General features: G+C 35.5%; 1 protein-coding gene across 10 annotated transcripts in view; it reads right to left on the bottom strand.

The window, feature by feature from the left end:
• ENOX1 (ecto-NOX disulfide-thiol exchanger 1) overlaps nucleotides 1-25,755 on the bottom strand; it is a 663,627-nt gene that overhangs the window by 95,427 nt on the left and 542,445 nt on the right. For all 10 annotated transcript variants that reach the window (XM_031958417.1, XM_031958412.1, XM_031958413.1 and 7 more), the window contains one exon: nucleotides 7,449-7,633. In XM_031958417.1, coding sequence (XP_031814277.1) covers nucleotides 7,449-7,633 — 185 coding nt within the window. The remainder of the gene's footprint in view (nucleotides 1-7,448; nucleotides 7,634-25,755) is intronic.

Here is a 25,755-nt window from a genome sequence, read left to right as displayed (position 1 = left end):
GGGAAGAAAGGAAGGAAGGAAGATAGGAAGGAAAGGAAGGAAGATAGGAAAGAAAGGAAGGAAGGGAGATAGGAAGGAAGATAGGGAGGAAAGGAAGGAAGGAGGGAAGAAGAAAAGAAGGAAGATAGAAAGGAAAGGAAGGAAGGTGGGAGGAAGGAAGGGAGGGAGGGAAGAAGGAAGGAAGGAAGATAGGAAGGAAGGAAGGAAAATAGGAAGCAAGGAAGGAAGGAAGATAGGAAGGGAAGGAAGGAAGGAGGGAGGGAGGAAGGAAGGGAAGGAGGAAGGAAGCAAGGAAGGAAGGAAGATAGGAAGGAAAGGAAGGAAGATAGGAAGGAAAAGAAGGAAAGAGAGAGGAAGGAAGGGAGGGAGGGAGGAAGGAAGAAAGGAAGGAAGGAAGATAGGAAGGAATGAAGGAAAATAGGAAAGAAGGAAGGAAGGAAGAAAGGAAGATAGGAAGGAAAGGAAGGAAAGAAGGAAGATAGGAAGGAAAGGAAGGAAGGAGGGAAGAATGAAGGAAGGAAGAAAAACTATTATACATGGACCAGTGATTTACCAGCATGAGACAGTTGGTCTGCAGGCTAGCTTTGCTAATGCTATTATAAAGTATTGCCTTAAAGTATTTATGAAATCATCTGTATCTTACCTAAGGGGGGGCCTGCTGGCATAATCATCATTAGTCACATACAATTTTATGATCCGCGCTTATAATTACATCCTGTTGTTATCTGAACATTACCAGCCACTTCAGAAATCAGAATTATGTGAGTTTAAAAAGAAATTTATACTTTAAAAATGAGTTATTATTTAACAAGAAATAGCTATCCATCATCGAGTAAGAATAAAAAGAAAATTCTGAAAGCACATCTTGAGACTGCAGTTATGCTTAAACTCCAATGGGTGATCATAAGATACAGAGTGATTTCAACTGTGTCTGTTCTCCATTTGTGCACGTATAGATATAAATGGAAGCCAATACTACCACCTGTGTGGCAGAGATACAAGTTAATTTCATTGCCATCTTAAGATCAGGTAGAGGCTATCATGTTACCATGGATACAAGCTATTATTTCTCCTTTGTTTGAGACCTCTGAGTGGGCCTGATATTAAACTGTGACACACACTTAATGCAAGGAGTGAACTTAGAAGGATCTAACTTCAATGCAATAACCCAACGGGCTTTCATTTTCAGGAACATGGATTGCTAGATTACTGTTGACCAGACATTTTTCTTCACAAATAGGGGTGGAACTGTGCGATCTGCTGAGAATTTCCTGAGAAATGAGGAAAAGAGAAAGGCTGGGGGAGGGTTTTCCTTAAGTATAAAAATAATCCCCCCCAATATCTACTTTGTTAGGAAGATGTATCAGGTAGGTCTGATTTGACAAGGGAATGGTTTCCAAAATGACATTTGATTTTTTTTTTTAAGAGAAATGATGGAAACAAACTATTCTCTATTTGCTTTCTTGAAAAGAGTGACTTTTTATCTTGCCAAGCTATGAGTGACAGATTTCAATATCATAGAATTTGCAGGCGATGAGGGTGGGGGAAATGGGGGAAGGATGAAAATCAGAAAGTGATAGGAATTATCTTTGCTTTATTTAATCTGACATATTTACTGGTAATTTTATGACTTAAAGCTCAAAAGATGACTTTATATACCACTAATGACTTAATCAATACTCTAGTACGTAACCTCCTGCATCCAGGGCTATCTCCAGTCATCCTGATCTATAGCTGGCCACAGGACCCAGGTGCTCTGGAGGGAAAGGGATTCAGGTGACATTGCACAGCCTCCCTTCACTGAAATCCAACTCATTTGCACTTCATGGTATCACCTCCCTGAATACATGAGGATCACAAAAGGGATTAAACTGAATTTCATGTTGTTGTTTTCAGAATGGGAAACCAAGCTGTTTTGGCTGGAGTTGCTGTGGATATTTGATGAAACTTCTTCCTACTGGGGGGTCAAGGCTGAAGATCATTTTTCTTGTTATATCTTGCTGTTTTGTGAAGTGGTTAAAAGTGGTTGCTTCAACTATGTGGAAATAAATTAACACTTAAGTGAGTGCCACATTGTCCAGCCAGGCTTAGAGCATTTGAAGAATATAGGACATATTAGAATGATCATTTTCAAAACAAAATAAAAAATTAAGCATGAAGAGATATTTCTGAACAGATTTTTTTTTATTTTCCCCCTTTAATGTATCTACATATATTACATATGGAAAAATTTATCTTTAGGATGTGAAGAAGAATAAGCTCTTGTATACTCATCTCCTGAGTGAAACCTCTTAGTATGATATGAAAGTGGCACCTAAACTACTGAACAGCAAGATATGTCTCTAGAGGAAGAATAGGAAGAACTTCTCATTGTTATATCCAATCTCTCACTCTCTTTTTCTGTAACATATTTGAGCCTTGCACAGAGTAAGTGCTTAGTAAATGCTTATTGTATATTTATTGAATTAATATAAAAAATGAACACTGAATACAGTCAGGTATAGCTGACATACTAATTGATTTTGCTTAAGAATTCTTTTATTTATATATTTTTTGCCTTTCCTTTTTCTTTATTTTAATGGATGATATTGGGAAAGAGAGGTGTAGAGCCAATGTTATGTTTAGAAATAAAGTTGCTATAAAATAAAGTCACAGATATAACTTTTTAATGTTTAAGAATTGTAGTATTAAATCTTTTTTTTTTTTTTGATGGGGATAGGTTGAGTCCAGATCTATTTTCATTAAAAAAGAGTGAATCCGAGAAACTCCCTCCCTATCATAGACTCAATCTACTACAGCTGTCTTTCATTTACTAAATTTTTTGAAAACTGGTTCTATCTTTGTCAAAGATCAATATTTTAAGTAATTGTTCATGGGTTGGTAGCAAGCATTCAGGGAATACATCAGTAGGCAACTGTACCTCAGAAATATAGAATCAGAGCTGGACAGAACCTCATAGATGCCCCTAATCCAAACTCCACCCGAATTGGGATCTCTTCTCCAAGTACTATCCTTGAGTAATAGTTATTGAGTTTATTTCCTTTCCTTCCTAATTCCTAAAGAACCTGGTCTCACATTTTCTGTCACTGTACCAGGCACCCAATGATTTCAAGGCAACATGATGCAATAATTGTTAGATGCTGTCTCCTCAAATAAGGATTTCGTGAACTTATCAACAGTGTGAGAAACAGGAAAGCGCTCCCAGGAGAGTAAAAGGGGCCCCGCTGAAACATGGCAGCTTGCAGATTGAGGTGTGATGTTAATGCTTTGGGGGAAATCAACAGACCCTCATGCTGGCACAGAGCAGAGAGACGTCCCATGTCCTGACCAGATGGATGTCCCTGGGAACTCCACCCACAAGGCAGCTGTCATATCTATTTCCAAATGGAGGAACCTGAGAAGTTATGTGAATGCCATTTTCTGGCTGGCCTTTGAAATTCAGTGATCTGTCCCACACATATTGAGAGCATCAACCAGTTAGTGCTCAAAGCCAAGATTTAAAAATTTCTTGAAGGAGACAGATGTCAGTACATAATTTCTGCGACTTGGTTAGTGAGTTGTTCTCAGACGCCAAAGCAAGCAGCACAGCCAAATGGATTTGAAATCGGAAGACCCGGGACTCGAGTTATAGCTCTGTGACTTAGTTATTGTGGCAAATCATCTAAACTTGATAATGAGTCTCAGCTTTATTATCTTCAAGGTGGGGACAAAAATAGAAATGTTAAATATAGGACCGTTAGAAGAGAAGAGAGGAAATCACAGGGAAAACAGAGAAACAAAGAATTCCCAAGAGGCAGCAATAATGGAGACCCACAATTATTAAGTACATCCCAAAAGTCTTAGTGCATAATGAAAGCTTTAAAACTGCCCAGAGACTTTTGGAACAACTGGTACACTATGGGTTTACAGAAGGCAGGGCACTGGGGATGTCCTGAGAAGCAGTACATTGACTACACAACTGGTATTAGAACTAGGAAAACTTGCTCCTCTGCTGTGTGACTGGGTAAATCATGCAACCCTTCAGGGCCCCAGGCTACTCTTTAAACTTATAAGTTGCCAAGAAGTACCCACAGGCAATAGAAGAGGAAGTTCCTTATTGGGAGACCCCTTATATAAATAGTGTCAAAGGTCTGTCAACAAAAATTTACAAAGCTCTTTATACTTCTTTTATCACTTTCCCCACACAACAATTCAGAAGAACCAGTTTTATTTTCTTCAAAATTGAAGCAATAATATTTGTGCAACTCACCTCAAGGGACCACGAGGAAAGTGCTCTGCAAACCTTAATGTTTTATAGAGTTATAGAAATATGAATTATTATTAACCTTTTCTTACCATCTTGTTATGGGGGGAAATGATAGAAGTGTTTCTTGAACCAGACAGTGTTCAATGAATGGGAGCCATTATTATTATTGTTACGAGTCATTGATTCATTTTATTTCCTTTCCTCTCAATTGTTTCCTTTCTGCTTGGCTAATGTTCCCGTGATAGTTACCCCTCTAATCATTTGAATGTTTCTGTAGGCAGTTCATGGTCTTGAACTTAACAGAACCATCCAGGTGAATGGCAGCACTAACATGGTCATTTACAAATAAAACAGCTTCTCTGCCTGGATGTGTAACCTCATTTCCACCCATGAAAACAGACTCTGATCCGTGGATAGATAACAGGCATTAGGTTAGCCATTGTTTTTTTCTCCATAAGCTCCTTCCAAATAAGGGACTCTCCCTGAGGACCCTAGTAAGTTATTCTAGAAATGAAAGCGTTACTAGATGTTCTTCATCTGCCCCCATCTTAATGTAAATGAAAACCATTTTCTTTCAGAAAATATTCTCACATTGTGAGCATTTGTCTATTCTATATTATAACGTGGGACCTGAAATCAGAAATCATTATCTCAAGGTCTATACTCTAGCACCATCACAGAAGGGGAAATCTTGCTTCCAGAAGGAAGCTAATACAGTAGTCTCCCCTAGGACCTGACTGCATTCCATGTTCAAGTTATGAAATAATAAGTAGGTACCTAGGAGTATTTGCATTTTACAATTACCTTAGAATTTGCTTTAGCTATAACCTATTCACAAGGCAATTTACAAGCTAAATTTTTTATCATGACTTTTCAAATTCTCTTTGGGGATCTATCACCCTCACTTATTCCATCTGCTACTAAGGTGCTGATTTTCCTTGGTGTGCTGTTCTAACACGAACCAGCTTTCCTGTTTTCTTTGTGTGCTCCTGGATATATAGATTTAGCCCTAAGGAACCCAGGATATGTTTGAATGGAAGGTGGAGCAAGCCCAGATATGAATTAGCAGGGACAAGTGGCTGGAGAACTCAGTAGATTCCTATGGTTACCTAAACAATTATCAAGTGAGATAATGCATGAAAATCACTTTGCAAACTGCATAAGTGTTAGGCAAAAGGGAGCTAAGAGTATTATATAAAGGAATGCACATTTTACCATGGGGACAGGGAGAGAAATGGATGGCCATCATTAAGTGATTTTTACCTCTGAGTATCCAATACTAAACTGGAGAAATGAACCAATTAACTCACTGGAAAGATACTTTAAGATTTCAAGACACCTAATCCTAGAATTTCAAAATCATACACAGTTTCAGTTATTTGCAAGCAACAGAGTCTAACAAGAAACAATTCCATACTATACAGTTCCTGTTGAGTAGTAACTCAGCTTTGGCTTGAAGGCTTCTCTCTAGTCAGAGAAAACTCACTTCTCCCATTTATTTAATTTTTGATTACGGACATGATAAGGATAGATTTTTGTCAATTCTCTCTATACCTACTTTGATGATTTTTTGGTCTAAATTCTGACCAGAATCCCTTCATTCCAATCCTTAGACAACCATGACTCTTGCTTTCCCCTTTCTCAATCCCAGCACCCCACAATCCAAGCTCCTTTCTCTCTCCATCAAACTGCCCATCTATGTTCCTTTCTGATAATTTCCAGGAAATATGGACTCTCAAATTCAACCTATCCAAGTAGAAAGAATAGAAAACTCTTTCAAACCACCTCATATAATTGTCCAGTCTTTTGGGGGAGACTAGCAGTGACAACATCAGTAGCGGCTACCCAGTGACATTTCCATCCATTGAGCCAACAAGCACTTAAGTGCCTGTTATGTGCCCAGTACTATAGTAGGCAAGGTGGAGATACAAAGGAGGCAAAAGGCATGATTTCAACCCTGATAGAACAAACAAACACAGCAGTGAAACATGAAATTGCAAGTTCATACTTTTGCAAAACCAACTGAAGGTATTTTTGTTTTAAACATTTTTCTACCTAGATGACATATTAACAAGACTTTAATGACCATTTGATGTTGAAACCTGATTACATTTAAGATATCCATCTCTCTGTCCAAATATATTTATCTATAAAAATATAGATAGATAGATATTATAGTCACAGAGATAGATAACAAGGCTTTAATGAACATGTGACATTGAAACTTGGTTAAATTTAAGATATCCATCTCTCTATCCATATATCTACAAATATATACATATATTATATATAAAATATATAATATAGTCATAGAAACAGATAAGGCTTTAATGACCATTTAACATTGAAATTTGGTTAAATTTAAGATATCCATCTCTCCATATATATATATCGATATCTATAAGTTTATAGATATCGATATAGATAGATAGATATATAATATAGTCATAGAAACACTTACAAGACTTTAATGACCATTTGATGTTGAAACTTGGTTAAATTTAAGATATCCATCTTTCTATCCATATATCTATATCTACAAATATATAGATGTATAAAGATAGATATATAATATAGTCAGAGAGAGATAGATAAATACATATGAATATGTGTGTGTGTATGTGTGTGTGTGTGTGTGTGTGTATTTACAGCCTCTCTATTTCTTTTTATAATGTGTTTGTGTGTACATATGTGGTCAGGTTGTTGATTAAAGGAGGCTTCCTTATCTCCTGGACTATATCCATGGTCTTGAACAAACCCAAGAGGCCATGTAGGACACATTACCAAGCATGGAGAAAATCAGGGAACTCCCTTGATTTATCCCTGATTACATCTATAGTATATATACAAGAGATGTAAGTTTCCTGAAATTTCAAATAGCAATCTCAAATGAGCAAGAAAGCCTCTTTATTACTTTCTCTTTTAGTTTTTATTACATATAAATATACCCACATATGTATATACACATATATAAATGCCCATTTATCTATGATGTGCATTTCACTCAGCTACATCTAGATCCTTGCCCTTTTTTTTTCATTTCACCCCAAGTGTAGCCATCAATTTAATTCCCTCTCCCTCCACCAAATGAGCACTTTGGGTTTCATTTCCACCACATTCTGTTGGCCTGTGACCCATCCTAGGGGTTCCCAATTCTCCAGCCTCCCAGGGATCGAGGGTCAGGAATCTGGGGCTGAAATACCTGCTGCATGCCTTGCATCGTCTGCTGAAGAAACTGCAGCTGCTGGTCCTTAGTGAGGTTCTCCTCAGTACGGAAGAGCTGCCCTTTCTCCTGCTTCAGCAGCTCTACCTCATTCCTGTAGGCGTCCAGCTGCCACCGCAGGCTGTCGTTCTCTTCCTTGAGGGCATACGCCTGGGCAGCCAGGGCTGAGGGGACAAACAGCAATTTCAGAACAGGGCTCAGTGAAGCATTTGGTGGGGGGCAACAGACCTACGTGGGACTTCTGCGGGTGAGCTTCTTGCTGAGAAAGGGATCTGACCACCTGATTAAAGAAATGGCCTTTGCCAACTCAGGGCTGGAGCACCAGCAGAAAAATGAAAAGAAAACCCCCCAAATGTTTTTGCTTATGGTGGCTAAATAGGATGTCACAAAAGTTTTAATGCAGATTGATTTGATTTCTTAAAGGTTAAATCTGCACTAAGATTTTTGGGACACCTAAATCCCAATTTTAATGGTTTTAAAACTGCAATAAGACTTTTTTGAACACGCTGTATCCCAGCTTTAATAGTTTAAAACAACGATAAGACATTTTGGACACCCTATATCCCAGCTTTAATAGTTTAAAACTGCAATAAGACTTTTGGGACACCCCATATTCCAGCTTTAATAGTTTAAAACTGCAATAAGACTTTTGGGACACTCTATATCCCAGTTTTAATAATTTAAAATAACAATAAGACTTTTGGGACACCCTATATCCCAGCTTTAACAGTTTAAAACTGCAATAAGGCTTTTGGGATATCCTATAGCTTAATACCTTTTAAGTTTTAATAGCTTAAAAACCCTGTGAAGTCAGATTGCCCTTTATGGGACGGGTCCAGGATAGAGGCAGATATTATCCAGCAGATTTGAGTCTTGCCACCATTCATAGTTTTGTAACCATAAGTCAACCACTTGACCACTCCAATACTTAATTTCTTCATCAATAAAATGAGGATAACTACTATCTTGCCTTCCTCACAGAACTGTCATCAGGATTCAGTGGAGTAGATTTGAAAGTGCTTAGTAAATTCTAAAGCATTTTCCAACCATGTAGTACTGGGACCGTCTGGTAGTATTTTACTCCTAAGTTCTTATGAAGAAGAGTCCACAGTTTGATGGGTTTAGAGCTAGAACTGTTTTCAGAGAGCAACTAGTCCAATCTTCTCCTTTTACAGATGAGGAAACCAAGGCTTTTAAATTACCTGCCCAACATCTCATAGATAATACGTTTCAGAGGCTGGATCCTCTGACTACACAGAAAGTGACCTTTCCCCTCTTACTATAATATTCTATGTCCATTACTTCTTTCTTTAAACCTGATAAGTTCAATAGGGGGCAGATACTTTTGTTTTTGCCTCTGTATCGCACAGTATCTGACATAGTGGACATCCATGAAATACTTGCTAAATAAATGAATGAATGTTGCAGTTCTAGATGGAATGGGAATCCTGATTAAAGTCCTGAATTTTGTACAAATAGTAATATTCATTTGTATTCTGATTCCTTTCTTTTTATGCCTTTTTAGGCATAAATAAGACTTTTGGGACATCCTATATCCCAGATTTAACAGTTTAAAACTGAAATAAGACTTTTGAAATAAGTTGCTTCTTAACACATCAGAGGACCTACCTGGTCCTATGGACACAGTGGAATATAAGGATCAAAAAGAAATCTACCCGTAGCTGAGTTGACCCTCTACCAATTTTCTCATGTCCTGTTCCATTCCACAAATTGTTCCACAAAATTCTATTCCACTCCACAAATGATTAAATTCTTACTATATGCAAGGTACTGAGGATATAAAGACAAATTAAATAGACCTTTTCCTCAGGGAGTTTACATTTTAGTGGGCTAAAAATGATCTTTTCTTTCTACCAGAATGGTAACTTGGTTTTCTTTGTTTTGTAAGCAAGTTTTTCTTTTTTTCTTCCCAAATCGGTAAATATTTATAAGATGCCCAATATGTGCAAGATACTGAGTATACAAAGGGTAAGTATAAAAACATCTGGCCCTTTTAAAAAATTATTAACTTTTTAATTTTAAAATTATTTTATTTTAATTTATGGAATAAAATGAACATTTTTCATAACAGTACAATAAAAATATTACACATGAAAATGGAAATCTATGTACAACTTGCTATTAAAATTACTGTATAAGATTCTTTTTGTTTCCTTCTTTTACCTCCAATTCCCCCCTCAGATGACTATAATTAAATACAAATAAATATAACATATATAAAATGATTGTATTCATACTCCTATTTCTCAGTTCTTTCTCTGGCCAGCAGGTTTTCTTTTTAACAGTCTCTATGTTCCTGGATTTTTATTTGATAGTCTCTCCTGACACAAAACTTAATAGCAATTGTTAGAGATAGAAAAGGAATCAACAATGTGAACTTCACTTGACATCCTTTTCCATTTTTCTTTATGTATCTTTTGAGATTGATATTGAGTGAAAGAGAAGATCAAAACTTAGAATACTGGCAGTGTGGTACACTGGGATGAGAATTGGGTCTGGGGTCAGAGGATCTAGGTTTGAACATCTTACTCCTTATTGGACCCTGAATGTGTCACATGACCTTTCTAGAGCAAATTGCTTTTCTGATGATAAGAAAATGCCTGAATGAAGTTGAGTGTTCATGTTGGAGAGAGCAGAGGGGCTAGGTGGAGGAAGGTCTGGAATTCAGATTGAATTAAGGCTTGATGTGTTAGCCAGCCTGGAGCTCTGATAGATTCTTGAGCTGGGGAGTGGCAGGATGAAATTTGTGATTTAGAAAGATTAGTCTGGCAATGCTGTACTGAATGGATTAGAGGATGGAGAAATTAAATAAACAAAAGTTTATTCTCTGGGTGTGTACAGGCAATTTTAAAGCTCTTTGGCTATTAATCCACAAAGGCAGAAAGAGAGCCAGGATAGATTTGAGAATAAAGAGAAGATATTTTAACCCTTTACAATCCAGCTTCAATCATTTTTCATAACCCAAGATAGCAATCACTGCTACTTTGATCTGATTTACTGTAAGGAGGTTTTATTTGACAGAGGGATGATGTAACAGGGCAAAATTACTGAAAATGCGAAGATTGAAAAAAAAGTGTTGGCTCTACAAGCACATTACTATATTAGCAACACTGAAAGACACTTAAGTCATTTCCTTAGCAAGCTCTATTTGGCCCTTTTTCAATTTAGAATGGCATTTTTATTATCATAACTGATAGCAGGTGTTTGTGAAGAAATCGATTAGTATGCAGGAGTGGAAATTACATTTTCCAAATGAATTGCAGAGTCTGCAATATAAGCTGAAATCTGTGTAGCAAAATGTGCCAGAACCATTATTTAAATAAATTATCTGAGCATAAATACATAGGGAGAAAAGGGTCATCCATTCTTTGGGGGCCTCTCTCACAATCCTATGGAATGGTACCACTGTTAGTTCTTATTTGTGCTTGAGCCAAATGACCAGTGAGCTTGCCAAGCATGACATAGCGGCGTCATTCCTGAAGAGGGATGTGATATCATTGTAAGAAAACAGCTGTAATATAAAAAAAAAAAAAAATCAACACCATATCCAATTCTATCAACATTTTTATAATTGGGGTGTATAAATGATTCATGTTCCTGATTAAATGATTTCAAGCTTGATATTTACAGATTTTTTTTTTTGTTACCCATGTGGTAATATTCTAAAGGGTGAGAAATCATATATTGACTCCACTTAACTTAGAGGCACCTGTGTGTAAACATCAATCAGAATGGGACCACAGATCTGAGGCTATTTGTCAGAGAAAAGCAATTTACTTAAGACTATATTAGGCTTTTTGGACAAGAGAAATAGCAAAAAAATAAGAAGGAAGGAAGGAAGGAAGGAAGGAAGGAAGGAAGGAAGGAAGGAAGGAAGGAAGGAAGGAAGGAAGGAAGGAAGGAAGGAAGGAAGGAAGGAAGGAAGGAAGGAAGGAAGGGAGGGAGGGAGGGAGGGAGGGAGGAGGAGGGAGGAGGAAGGGAGGAAGGGAGGAAGAGAGGGAAGGGAGGAAGAGAGGGAGGGAAGAAAAGGAAATAAATACTGATAAATTTGGATGCAGTGAAATTCACAGGAGCTGAAAATCCCAAAGGAACTGAAAACTAAAACTTAAGAACATTTTTTTAGCTCATTTTTTCCCCAACCCTCTTGGAACATCTGGCAGAAACTATATTGTTATTTCAAATTAAAAGTTTTGAAAAACATAAAAATCAAAGCTTTCTTGATGAAATATATCTCCTGAATGACTGTGTAATGGATGAATGGGCAAATGAATGTATGATAAATTCTACTGTTTTTTTTTCTTTCTGAAATTCAGAGAATAATGATAGTAAATTGCTTGTTTGGAATGCCAAAAGACACTCTGTTTTATAGAATAGTCTGGTTAACAGAGATTAGTACAAAGTCACAGAATATTAGGGCAGGAAGAGACCTTAATTTAATTTCTTCATTTTGCAGATGAGAGAGATGAGCTGATTTATATAAATCAGATAGTTAACTAGTAGGTATATTAGTACTTGGAACGACATAATGTTTACAAAATTTCAAAGAATTAGAGTACAATAATAGAGTATCCATGAAACTACATTGAACACAAATTAATCTTTGATGATTTGGAAGGCAGAGTAAGGACCTGGAGAGTGATGATCCTTGATATCATTAATCAATCAACTAAGAGTTTGCTCAGTGAGTATCATGAACCTAACACATTGTATTTAATACTAAGGAACAGAAAAGAACAAAACAGCCATACCATTTTAAATCATTGTTAATACCGTGAGGCTGGGGATCACTGAATTTTTTGAGATCTTTGAAAAATGGACACATATCGTCTGACCTACTTTTCTCTATGTTAATATGATCTCTAACTCCTGAGAAGCTAGCAACCATCCAGAGTTTCCTTGGATAAAGTTGGTAACATGCTTTACTTCTTTTAAGTAAATGATCTGGTAAAAACATCAAAATTTCTAAGTTATCAGCTAGAGCTGGCTTCTGAAAAATAATTAGCACAATATGAAAAACTACAAGTTATTTTGGGATTTGTCCCAGTATCCTGATAATATATTAATATTTTTTTCATGCTCAGGCAAGATATAACCAAATAAAAGAACATTTTAACATATTGTTTCTAACTCTTATCTGTAGTTCTCAAGAACTGTAAATCTTTGTGTCACTGGGGAAATGTGGATATTTAAACTTCTCTTCATAGTGTCAGAACTGCAAGGAGGCTGAAAGGATATACTTATTGTTTATTCTTCATTTTCTCAGTCAAATAAAGTACTTTCAAGGTCTTCCTCATCTTTTATAAGCTAGTGGGGCACTGTTTTTGGTACAATGACTGACTCTGAATTAGAAAGATCTAAGTTTAAATACTGCCTTTGTCACTCACTTATTATGCAATTTTGGGCAAATTATTTAAGTTCTCAGAACTTCAGTTTACTCACCTACAAAATGAAGGGATTTCAATTAGAAGAGTATATACAGCATTGGGATGTACTAGTTTTCCAAGTCTGGTTTAGGTCCCAACACGTGAATCTAATGTAAATTTAAAGGGTAATATCTGTTAGCACCTCACTCTAGGGGCCATTTTTCCATGAAATGTTTCTTGATTCCTTTATTTTAAATGTTCTCTCCATGTGGCCTCAAATTTTCTTGGAGAGCTTTGTCTGCATTCTTTTCCTGGCCTATTATCCCCTACCTTCTGTAATACTTATTTGTTCATATATCTTATTTTCATATATTATATTAACAAAAGGCCCCAAAGGAAACTCATCTTGGAGCTCCAAAATAAGTAGATCTTCATTTAGTCAGATTTCCAAAAAAGTACCTTTTAGAACAGTCTTGGGAATAGTACATCAAATGGGAATCTTAAAGACTGGGTTTTCTGCCTCTCTGACACTGATCAACTATCTACTGTTATCTTCTCTGCCTGGTTTTCCCTTCCTCTGAGGTTATTTTGAGATCTACCCACTGCTTATTATCTAAACTTAGTAGAGATTAATGAATCAGTGTCAAGAGATTTGAGCTTAATGGCCAAGAATCACGTTAGGATCCTGATGGAACAAAAGGCCCATGGAAACAGCATTATTATATTTTCCCATTTTTCAAAAAATAATTGTTTGTGTTCCTTTAAAAGTGTTCCTGAGTGTTTTTACCCATGCATTTATCTTTTTCTACCAAATACTAAACTCCCTGAGGGCAGTGACTAAATATTCTTTCCCTGGCATTCTGCACAGCTTTAATACACACTAAATATATAGGATAAATGTTGACTACTTCTAGAGCCATCTTCTGTCACCCTGATTTATATTTGGCCACTGGGGCTCTGATGGTCCAGAGGAGAATGTAAGGCCAGTGACTTTGCTCAGCCCTCCCTTACTTAATTCCAATTCCCTGGCGTGTCACGGAGTCACCTCTCTGATGTCTTGGACCTCTTTGATAACCAAGAGCAAACCACCACAGTACATACTAAATATACAAAATAAATGTTGACTGAATAAAGTTTGAAAATTCACCTAAAATAATATAATTACTTTGTGCATACTATTTTACAAACTATAGTTCATATATTCATTTAAGAGTCCTTATAAGCAGAGATATCAAACTTGAATAGAAACTGGGGCTTCTGAACAATATATGAAGAATCTTTATTGGTTTCTTATTGATTTATAAAACTACACATTAATATTATCTAGGTTCTGTTGTATTTTCATTTATTTTGTTAAATATTTCTCAATTATATTTTAATCCTGAACCAGACCGAACTCTGAAATATTGTGGGCTGTTTGATTACTCTGCTTATAAAAACCCTATAAAATATAAAAATCCAAGTATAATAGTTATTTTCTAGACAAATTAAGGTTATCAGGAACTGAATGGTTCTGTCACTAGCAGTTAGTGGTCACTTTCACAACATCAAAGATTATGAGACTTCTGCCTGGGGAAGTTCCAATTAACCAGACTAATTTCCAGAAGAAATAGGCTATGAATTCCATGAAAGTCAAGACTCCAATTCAAGATTTAAAGATGAGTTTAAATCTTGTTTCAATTGCTTATTAAGTGTTTAACCCTGGGCAACCATCCTCAGTTTCCACATCTGTAAAATGGGAATAATTACACTACTTCTCAGAGATTTTGTAAAGATCAAATTAAATAATATATGTAAAGGGCTTGGCAAACATTAAAGGACGATGTAAGTGTTAGCTTATTATTATCATTCTTCTTTGTGCCTTTCATAATGCTTAGCATAGTAAGTACTCTTGAAGGAATTAATGAAACATCTGTGTCAAAATTTGAAGCGATAGAGCAAGCAGTGTAAAGAGAGTAGAACAGCAATCTTCCCCAAATTGCTTATAGAAATCCTTTTAGCTACAGTTTCTCTGGATTATTATTATAACTCAGCACTGAAATAACATTTTATATTTGCAGAGTGCTCTGTAGTCAGTGTACAGGATGTTATTAGTAAGACCTAAACAAAAGCATAACAGTGTCTATTTCTGTCGGATATGAGACAAAGGCAATAAGTGTATTTGGGGGAGGAGAAGCAAGTCTAGAACCTGTCATTGCAATGGCTTAAAGGTGAGTTTGGAAGATGAACCCGCAGTAGGTACCTTTAAAAAAAAAAAAAAAAAAAAAAAAAAGGCAAACCTAAATGAATCTTTCTTCCTTCATGTATTTTTTTTTTCCTCTTGTGCTTCTGGGTTTATACTGAGTCTAACTGGGGATCTACATCACACATTTTTCCCCATTTATTATCCCCAGCTTTCTCTCTCCCAACAATCTTTATCTTGTTTGCAAAAGAAAATCAAGGCATTAAGAACACTATTTTTTTTCCCCAATACTAGGTTAATCTTGAATTTAATAAAGGCATAGCAGAAAAAGAAAGGCAATATGAACTTCACCAAACATTAATTAAATATCAATACATGAAGACTGGCCTAGGCAAGGGTTAATACAATGTTTAAGCAAGACACAATCATAGCTCTTATGGACCTTCTTAGGACCTTAGAAAAGCAAGAGAAAAACTCAGAAAATCTACTCTTCCAAAACTCATCTCTTCTTGTTCCTGCACTGCCCCAAGTCTAAAGCTGCGAGACACTATTTCTATTTGAATTTCATTTGAAAAAAGCCTCCACTGCCTTTAGGGATCTTCTTTAAGAAAAACTGTAGACACTCATGGACAAGAATCACACTAAAAAAGGAGGCAAGTAAGAACTGTGACTTCCATTGGAGAAGGGAGTGTCCATACTTCCAATGCATCCAGGTATCACAGAATAAGCATCTGCATTTCAGTTTTCTTTTTACTCTCAATTTCTTATCCCTTGTGCCTGTTTGCAATCTCTAATGCCTTTAATTAATCTCCTCTAGGTAATCATTGTAAGAATGACATGGAATAAAGATGGGGACAGGGAGGAAGAGAGAGGAGGTATAACAGGTTCCTATGTTTAGCATGAGGATCCAATCTTGTTATAATTTCACTTCTCATAGGGCACTGAAGGATTGCTTTATCAGAAGGGGAAGCCTTCAAACTTTCCCTCACCCATCCTGCAACATTTTCATTCCCATGAGCAGCTGCAGGAGGACTGCCCCCACCATCATCACTCACATCAATAAACACTCTAAACTTAAAGTAAACATCAGGTTTAGAGTGCTCTTCACACAATGACTCTGTGAGATAGTCGGTGCAGGTATTATTCTCCTTATTTCATACCTGAAATGTTGGAGACACACATATTAAGTTATTCAGTTTTCCCCATATAGTGAGAAATGACACAGCTGAGACACAGAACATTTAACTAGAGTTGAAGATTAGAGGTTTTATATATATATATATATATATATATATATAAAATTGTATATGGATATATATATAAAATTGTATATGGATATATATATATATAAAATTGTATATGGATATATATATATATATATAAAATTGTATATGGATATATATATATATAAAATTGTATATGGATATATATATATATATATAAAATTGTATATGGATATATATATATAATTGTATATGGATATATATATATATAATTGTATATGGATATATATATAATTGTATATGGATATATATATATATAATTGTATATGGATTATATATATATATGTAAAGAGATAAAGAAGACTTCTAGAAAGTGACTTGACCAAGATTATATAGCTAGTAAGTAATAGCAAGTTGGAATTTTCATTCAGGGTCTTTGAGTATAGATTGATCACTCCTTCCACTGCACCAAACTCAAATCTACCATTTTCCCCCTGCAGCATGCTCTCTCTCCCTGCACCATGTTAACTTATACATAGCCCATTTCTTCCCACTTTGATCTAGTCCTTTCTCAAATGGCTCCTTTCATCCTATTTCCTACAGAAAATCTTTTCCCCTGTAATTGGGCATCAGGTAGTGATTCCTTTGTTTTTCCATTTACCATTTTTGGACTGACAGTTTCAATTTCATAAAACATTTGCATCAGAAAGTGTAGGTTATCTAAATATGGATTTTTAAAATGTGCACATGCTTGATGCCCGTACAGGTGCCTACAGAAATCTGTCATTCTGACATGTTTATATCAAAATGCTGTATTTTTAAAAAGGACAGTTAAAGTGCCTACTTAACTCTCCAGTCCACCTATGCCGAACACCATTCTGTTGTTCCTGTGTTCCTTTTTCATAAATTCCCCACTTTTGGCCTTAGTTTCTGGTTGGTCCATAGTAACATCACTTACAGACTAGCACAAGGTGGGGAAATGCTCTTTGAATGATCTTTGAGTATAGTGGTTGGTCTGAGTTTTGCACAGATTTATTCATTCTGTTAACTCTGAGACAGAGAACTGAATTTCTCTAGAAGGTCTAGTAACTTCTGTTCTATTTAACTATCACAGACAGCACCCCAAATCCAAGAAAGTGTTCTTACAACTGGGTACTAGTCATTTCTTTTAAACTATTGAATCCCCGGTTAGTTGCAAGCTCTTTGAAGGCAGGAACTTGTTTCTTGCCTTGCTTTGCATGTCAAACACAACATTTAATATGTCCAACAGTAGCTCATAACATTTAATAAATGTGTGTTGATTTGGTGAAAGTTGTAGGGATAAGTCTTGAGTACTCTATTTTGTTAGAGTGCCCAATTTAAGCCTCTGGTACATTTCTCCTAAAAATGCACTAATGGGATCAGCCTTTTGATGAAACAGCATCACTACAATTCTACAACATCATATATCTCTGATTTCCATAGGAGGAAAGGAGACCCCACATCCTATATAGCTGAGTCTAACTATCACTTACTTTGTTCTTTCATTCTCATTTTTCATTCTCAATCCAATATCATCATGAAAATACTTGATTTCTGTTCCAAATATTGTCTTGATACGTGTTTTATTTAGTTCTGGTAACCTGAGAAGCATTGCTTTTGTAACCTCAAGATTTTTCAGACTATCAAGTACATTAATTTATTAAAAACAACAACAAACCATTACTTACGGCTTAAAACATACAAGATATTGTGTTAGTTGCTGACTTATTTTATTGTAAAGTAATTATCTCATTAAAAAACCCCCCACAAATATTGTTTTCTCAGTTAAGCTCCAAAGAAGCCTGATGGTCTGAACCAGCAGACAAACCTCAGGCAAGTGACTTAGGATGAAGACATTTTTTTTAATCTACCTAATCATGGACACTCTCACTTAACTTCTTTAGGCCTGTTTCCTCATCTGTAAAATGGGAATAATAACATTTTCGCTATCTCCTTCAAAGAACTGTTGTGTAGTAAATGAATGATAAAACTGAAAGTGTTATAGACATGTGATTTATCATCCATGCACTTCCTTTATATGCTTTAGAAACCTTCATCCATGTCAAAAACACATATATTTACAATTCTCCTACCAATGGCATAGACCACCTTTCCAAATTATCAATCAGTAGGCTTAATATTGATTTCTGACAAAATTCTACAACATATAATTCTAATTTCTGAGTATTTTTAAAGGAAAGTAGTGATTGCTAAGAGACAGATGGTTCCTCTAAGAATAGGACATGCCAGACTAACCTGATTTATTTTTTAAAGCTATTAACATGCAACTGTTGCAAGCATAGTATGCCAGGATTTCAAGAACGCATTGGATAAAACTGGTTGAAAAACTGGACAGCAAAGGCCATCAATGGGTCCATATCATCTTGAATGGAGGTAATCCAATGGAGTCCCTCAATGATCTGCCTTTTGCCTATGTGACTATTTAACATTTTCATCAATAACTCAGATAAAGACATAAAGATGATGTTTATCAAATCTGATGACTACACAATTCTGTAAAGCGCAGCCAAAATATGGCTCTAAAGTCAGAAGGACCAGAATTCAAATCTGACCTCAGGCACTTATTAACACTTTCTAGCTATGTCACCCTGGGCAAGTCGCTTAATCCCAATTGCATCAGGAAAAAAATATATGTACGGAATGGCCAGGAACCCTTCCAAAAAAAATATTGATAGTCAAGAACAATGACTTGAATGGAATTCAATAAGGGTAATGAAAGGGTAAAAGAAAATAGAATTTCATAAGGTAAATACAATTCTTAGATTAAAATAATCAACCACACAATTATAGAAAGTATCAATAGATTGTATGAAAATTATTTCAGAGTCTTAATTGGACCATCATTTTGAAATGGTAAAAGAACATGATATAACAGCCAAACAATGAGAGGGAATGTGTGGAAAAAGAAAAAAGTTAAGGTTGCTACATGCTTTCCTTGGTCAGACCACATAAGAATTGCGTTCAGAGTTAAGAAACACTCAGGCACTGATAAATTCTGAATGGGATTCAGATATTGGTAAGATGGACAATGATCAGGAAAGGATCACAGTATGATGAGGGGGTCAGAGATATTAGATGGGAGATTGGCTAAAGAAAATAAATGGGGTAAGAAGGGAAAGAAAACTATGTTCAAGAAACTGACTGTTGTTGTACATAAGAGGAATTAGAACTAGGGGCCAGTTTAGGCTCAGGTAAGGAAAATAGAAATTCCCAACAATTAGTGCTATTTGAAAATAAAGAGGGTTTTCTCTGAAGACACACAGCTTTTGTTTAGTGAATAGTAAGCCTCTGTAAATAGAGCCTGGCAGACTCTCATAACTTATCAAGATATTGGGGAGAGGGAGGGTTTCTGTTCATATATGGTAGACTCAATATACTCTGAGGTTCCAACTATATGAAAACTGATAGCAAAAAAGAAAAGGGTGACTAAAGTTCAAAGGACTACATGTATGATAACTCTGCCTCTTCTTGTGTACCAAGGAATGGGACCTGATACTCCATCTTCAATGAATTTTATCCTCCTTATGTTTCTCGACCTTAACCTAAATCATTCATAAGCACCCACTTCTGCTTGGTACTTTTTTGTATAATGATGTATGTAGTACATACATATAGTTGTATAGTACTTTAAGTATGTAAATGACTTTATATAAAATATAAACATATAAATAAATGATCCTCATTTTTCCCTCAAGACAACCTTGGTGAGTATATTAAAGACATGATTTACCCCTTTTGTGGAAAAGGAAATTGAGGTCCAGAAAATAAGGGACTTATCTAGTCTTATAGTCTTAAAACTTACTAATGAATGTCAGACATGAGATTTCAATACAAGCATCTTCTGGATCCAAACCCAATGTTTTGTATCCAGTAGTAGATACTGTAAAAAGCAGAATAAATATCCTGTGCTTTGGAACTTAATAGTCCACAAAAAATGATACCTACATGGAAAAAATGCCTGGATTTTGATTACAACAGAGACTACAACCTGTTTTTTAAAAGTCTGTTGATGGAATTTGCCCAGTTAAAAGGACATTCCCTGCCTCATTTGCTATTTGTTGGAAAAGAGACAGTAATTTAGTGGAAAGGATTTGAAATCAGAAGTCAGGAGAAAACTGGGTTGAGGTTTTATTTTTTTTCTTTTATAAAATGGAGATTAAAAAATAAAACTAGAGGTGACTGCCTTCCCTGGGTTACTGTGAGAAATAAATATGATAATGTATATTAAGTGCTTTTCAAATTTTAAAGTGCTACATATGTGTTAATTGTCTTATTGCTTTCATGTTTTGTTTTGTTTTCTATCTTTCCTAAAAATCTTTCCATTGTGGAGAGAATCTGTTTTTCAGCATCTAACATCTGAAGCACCATTGTTCTTTTCCTCCTAACTATTCCTTTTTAGGTCTCATAAAAAAAAAAAAATCTACCTTTTCCTTTCTGAATGATTGCTTTAATGTTTTTCCTATAATGATACCATGTTTGAATGCCTTCATAAATCCTCTACCCAATGTGTCCAAAGCACATTTTTCTAATCTACTAGATGTTGTCTTGCATTATTTTTCTTTGCAAGCATATATATGGATGTAGTTTCTATCTAGAATGGCCTCATGACACACTCAGGACTGAATTAACATCTCTATTGTTGTGACAGAGGGAACCCCAGCACTCCCCTCCTTAGATCATGCTGGGTTTACATTCAGCTGCTTTCATTTGCAAAGGAGTAGAATGACTTTTTAAGTGCATATTCCTAAATCTAGAACACTTTAAGGTTTCTCCCTATGGCAAAGACCCAGGGTTACCCATCCTGCATTTTTTCTTTCTACTCTAAGATTACTCAGCCTGTATTTTTTCTCTCTGCTGATCTGTGGCTGAGGCACCCAAAGGATGCACTGGTCTCCTTACATCAGGGGAATGGGGAAAGTCTTTCCTTGGGCACTTGTGGCTGACCAGTTTCTGTCTCATTCCTTTCTTGTAACTGGTCTTTTAGGTCCATGGTTTTCCAAACGAGATAGGGCCAACCTTTGTACATGGCAAGGTCTATTTTAGGTTAACCTTTTATCCTAGAGTCTATTTGTAATTCTTCTTCCCATCACCAACCTTTTTTCTTCTTTTTACTCAGTAATACTTTGATATCATTGACCCCATTTTTACTTTTCACTCAACTGAATTTCCTGATAACTTTTGTTGTTTTCTAATTACATTTTATTTTCTTACCTCAAAATTCTTTTCCTCCGTCAGTTTATTCTAATCTATTCCCATAGTTTAGATTCTCTTGGATAGAATAATTATTATAATTTATATAGCATCTGATATTAACAAAGAGACTTCCAAGATTCATTTGATTGGTTGCCTCTCATTTTATCAAGACTCTTAGAGAAACTGCATTTTTATAGCTGAGAAAGCAAACTCAGAGGAGATTCACATGGAAATTGTGGGTAGAGTTGATATTATAATTTAAGGATCAGATCACACCAACTAATCCCATCTTTTGTAAACGCCTCATTCTGAATAATAGAAATTTGCTTTTTCTATTGGGGGGGAGGGGAATCTCTTCTAAAGAAAAATAGGTTACCTTGCAAGAATAGACTTGGGGCAAGCCTAGGAAGCAAGAACAAAATGTTTGGTCATTTGCCCAACTCATTCTCTTTTATAAAATTGGTATTGATATTTTCTAAAATAACACCTTCATTTCCAAATGATCCTTCCCTTCTCCAAAAAGTCATTTTTTTCTAACAAAGAGCTTTTAAAAAGAAAGAATACAAAAAGTAATTTAACAAATTTCACTAACATATCAACCATGTGGAATGTTACATATTGCTAATTTCCCACTTCTGCAAAGAAGAGAAACTCTCTTCTTCAGGGACAATCAGGTTATACTTAGGCTATGTTTGGGGGTTTTTATTTATATGTAGTGTTATTACATATGTATGTTTTGTGTTATACATATGTAATGCATATATATAAATATATAAACATATGCATATATGCATGTGTGGAGATATCTAAACACCATCTCTGGAAGAAGGAAGGAAGAAATGGTAAGATATTTATGTAGGGCATACTTTTGGGCTTAATTTCCATTATTAAGATCTTTTTCATCGCTTTAATTCTATATAATCAGCAAAACAAATATATTTCAATAGTTTTTAATGCCATTTGTTTTTTTTTTCTGAAAAGTGATTATTCTTAATTTTTTCCCTTTATTTTTGTTGAATGTGCAAAGGATCTGTAACTTTCTCAGGGAAGGAATACATTTTACCCATACAGATTATACATGAATTAGTACATAAATCCCAGGGAATTTTATAGGATCTAGAAGTTTCAAAGAGAGCATAAGAAAGGAACAAGGACCCAAATGTACAAAAATAGTTAGAGCAGCTCTTTTTTTGTGGTGGCAAAGAATTGGAAATTGAGAAGATGCCCCTCAATTGGGGAATGGTTGAACAAGTTGTGGCATATAAGGTAATGGAATACCTATTGTGCTATATGAAATGATGAACACATTTCAGAAAAATCTCAAGACTTATATGAACTGAGACATAGTGACATAAAGTGAAGGAAAACACTATATACAGTAATAGCAACATTGTATGATCTATGATGATAGACTTAGCTCTTCACAGCAATACAGTGATCCAAGACAATTTCAAGAGACTTGCTATTGAAAATGCCATCCATAACAGAGAAAGAATTATGGAGTCTGAATGCAGATTGAAGCATATTATTTTCACTTTTTAAAATTTGTTTTTTTTTTCTTTCTTGTTTTTCCCTTTTATTCTGATTCTTCTTGTAAAACATGACTGACTATGGAAATATATTTAACATAATTGTACATGTATAGTCTATATCAGATTGTCTTGGGGAAGGGGAAGGTAAGGGAGAGAGAGAGAAAAGTCTTAAAATCTTACAAAAATGAATGTTAAAAACTATCTTTACATGTAATTGGAAAAAAAAATGCTGTTCAAAAAAACTCCAAAATCACATCCTCCTAGAGGTTAAGTAATTAATCCCATGTTATATGGGAGCCATCTCTAATTATCCTGATCTATAGCTTACCACTGTACCAAGATGGCTCCAGGAGAGAGTTGAGGCTGGTGACCCTGCACACTCCTGTCTCACTTAAATCTAATTCAACTGCAAATCATGGCATCCCTTCCTAATGTTATGGTATCCCCTTCCTGGTGTTATGGTTCTTTTCAAGAACAAGACACAAACGACAGCAAAAAGTGAAGTTCTAATTTGTAGTATTGGCTGGTTCCTGATGTCTATGTGCTCATACAGAAAACGTGACAATGGACTTTCAGGAATTGGTTCCAGCTGTCTTCAACATGGACCAGTCCATTCATTCTCCCTTTATCACCTTCTTTTCAACAGCCTCAAATCTCCCATTCTTTCAGATGCCTCAGTTTTCCTACTAGAAACCTGACCCATCTCCACTGACATTATAGTGTTCCCAATGTGTTCTGGAAAGTCAAATTTCCCTTCTCTCTGTGATTTCCACAAAGATGATACTTATCTTCTTGTATTCCTCAGGCTCAGCTTCTAAGTGCAGTTAGTTTCAATAACTATTTCTATGGCTAAATTACACACATTTCTGTAAGAGGGGACTTAGGCTAAAGTACTAAAAAACCTCTCTTTGGGGACACAATAACCTTTCTTGGGAGCTCACAAAAAAGCAAATTTTTTGCTTTTGATCATTAAAATGATTTGTTTTGAGTTTCTGATGAGTTTAATTTTTCAATTGGCAATGTTTTATTCTTACTGGCAACTACTTAAAAAAAAACCCTCAGTAAGTGCTGGAGCACCCGTTAAGCACTATTAATCAAACACTAAATGCTTTTAAACAGCTCTGCCTCTTTTCTAATTGAGAAATAAAGCTGTTTGGGCAAGTTTATGGGAGTGACCTTGATTGAATTAAGGAGGTCAGTGACGGAGCAGACTTCAACCCATATTCAGCGATTTTAAGGAAATGACTGCACTCAAATTAAGCTAAAAATTAACATGAAATATTTTGTTTCTGAAAGGTTAAAGGAAATCCTTTGGGAAAGAAGCTCTCTTGTTAACTGAAATGTTACTGAAAATGGGAGGCAGCTTAAGAGACTGAGTGGTTGAAAAATTGCTTTATAAATGAGGTGTTAATGAATCAAATATTATATAATTATATGTTAATATAATTATATATAATTATAATACATGTTGTTATACTATAAAACAATTGATATAATATATTCATTGCAATTATAATTATATGTATATAATTGTAATATGACTGATGTTGTAGAATAATTTTCAGTTATGTTGGTCTCTTCATGACCCCTTTTGGGGGTTTTCTTGGCTAAGATACTGAAGTGGTTTGCCATTTTATTCTCAAGCTGGCTTTACAGGTAAGGAAACTGAGGCAAACATGGGTAAGTAACTTTCTCAGATTCACACAAATAGGCTAGATTTGAACACAGAGAGACGAGACCTCCTGACTACAGGTCAGCAATTCCATCCACTGTGCCACCCAACTGCCCACACACTATAAGTACAAAGCTTTATATTTTATTCATTTTTTAAAAGCCAAGGACCAAACAACTTTTGATGACTGAAAATGTCAAATATATGTTTCATAGGTACTATTTCCAGAATAATTATCAAAGAAAAACTAAACTACATATTCCATATTACACGTCTGCCATCTTCCAACCAATCTTGGTCTTCACCTCACTCCAAAAATTAAAGGACAAAAAATTTGACCATCTGTAAGCCTTTTGAGGGAAGGATCTTTTACACCTCTCCTAGAACCTAATATAGTGCTTCCCACAGAGTGGGCGCTTTAGGGCTTTGTGAATTAGTGACTCATATCCTTTTCTAAAAAGAACCACACAGGGACATCTTATACAACAAGATGCTTACCACAGTTTCATCACACGGGCTGAATGTAAATGGTATGTTATGGAATGTGTATGTCAATGGGGTATAGGAAAAGACATATGAGGTTATTTTCCAGTGAGAGGGTCTACTATTTTTATCAGTTGCCCATCTTATTTCTCTTATCAACTGTAAAGAAACTGACTGATCATTCCGAGATGCCAATAATTAAAATTGGAGACCATTTCATTATGCGCCCCTAGTGAATTGCTTATTTCTCTTTTCCATCAAATATGGAGTTCAGGACCTCAGCTTGTCAAATCAGTTATCTGTAAAGAGATTCTCCTGTTCTGGAAATGAACAGATGCTGAACTTAAATAACTTAAACCTTCATAGGATTTCTTGCCTCCCACATCTCCCTGCTTTATTAAAGATACTGTTTTTTGGTTCTGACAACAGATAGTTAAGAAGCCAGAAGTAACACTTCCCCTTTGTTCCAGCACAAACCAAAGAAGTAGATGACAGGTGCTGTAGTCTAGAGCACTGGATTGGGATTGTACTAGGTACAAATTCTACCTTCAAAAAATACTAGCTGTAGAGGTAAA

The sequence above is a fragment of the Sarcophilus harrisii genome, chromosome 3 (assembly GCF_902635505.1).
Source record: "Sarcophilus harrisii chromosome 3, mSarHar1.11, whole genome shotgun sequence".
Classification (NCBI taxonomy): domain Eukaryota; kingdom Metazoa; phylum Chordata; class Mammalia; order Dasyuromorphia; family Dasyuridae; genus Sarcophilus; species Sarcophilus harrisii.
The sequence above is the reverse complement of the archived record's forward strand: the minus strand, read 5'-3'. Positions and strand labels throughout refer to the sequence as shown.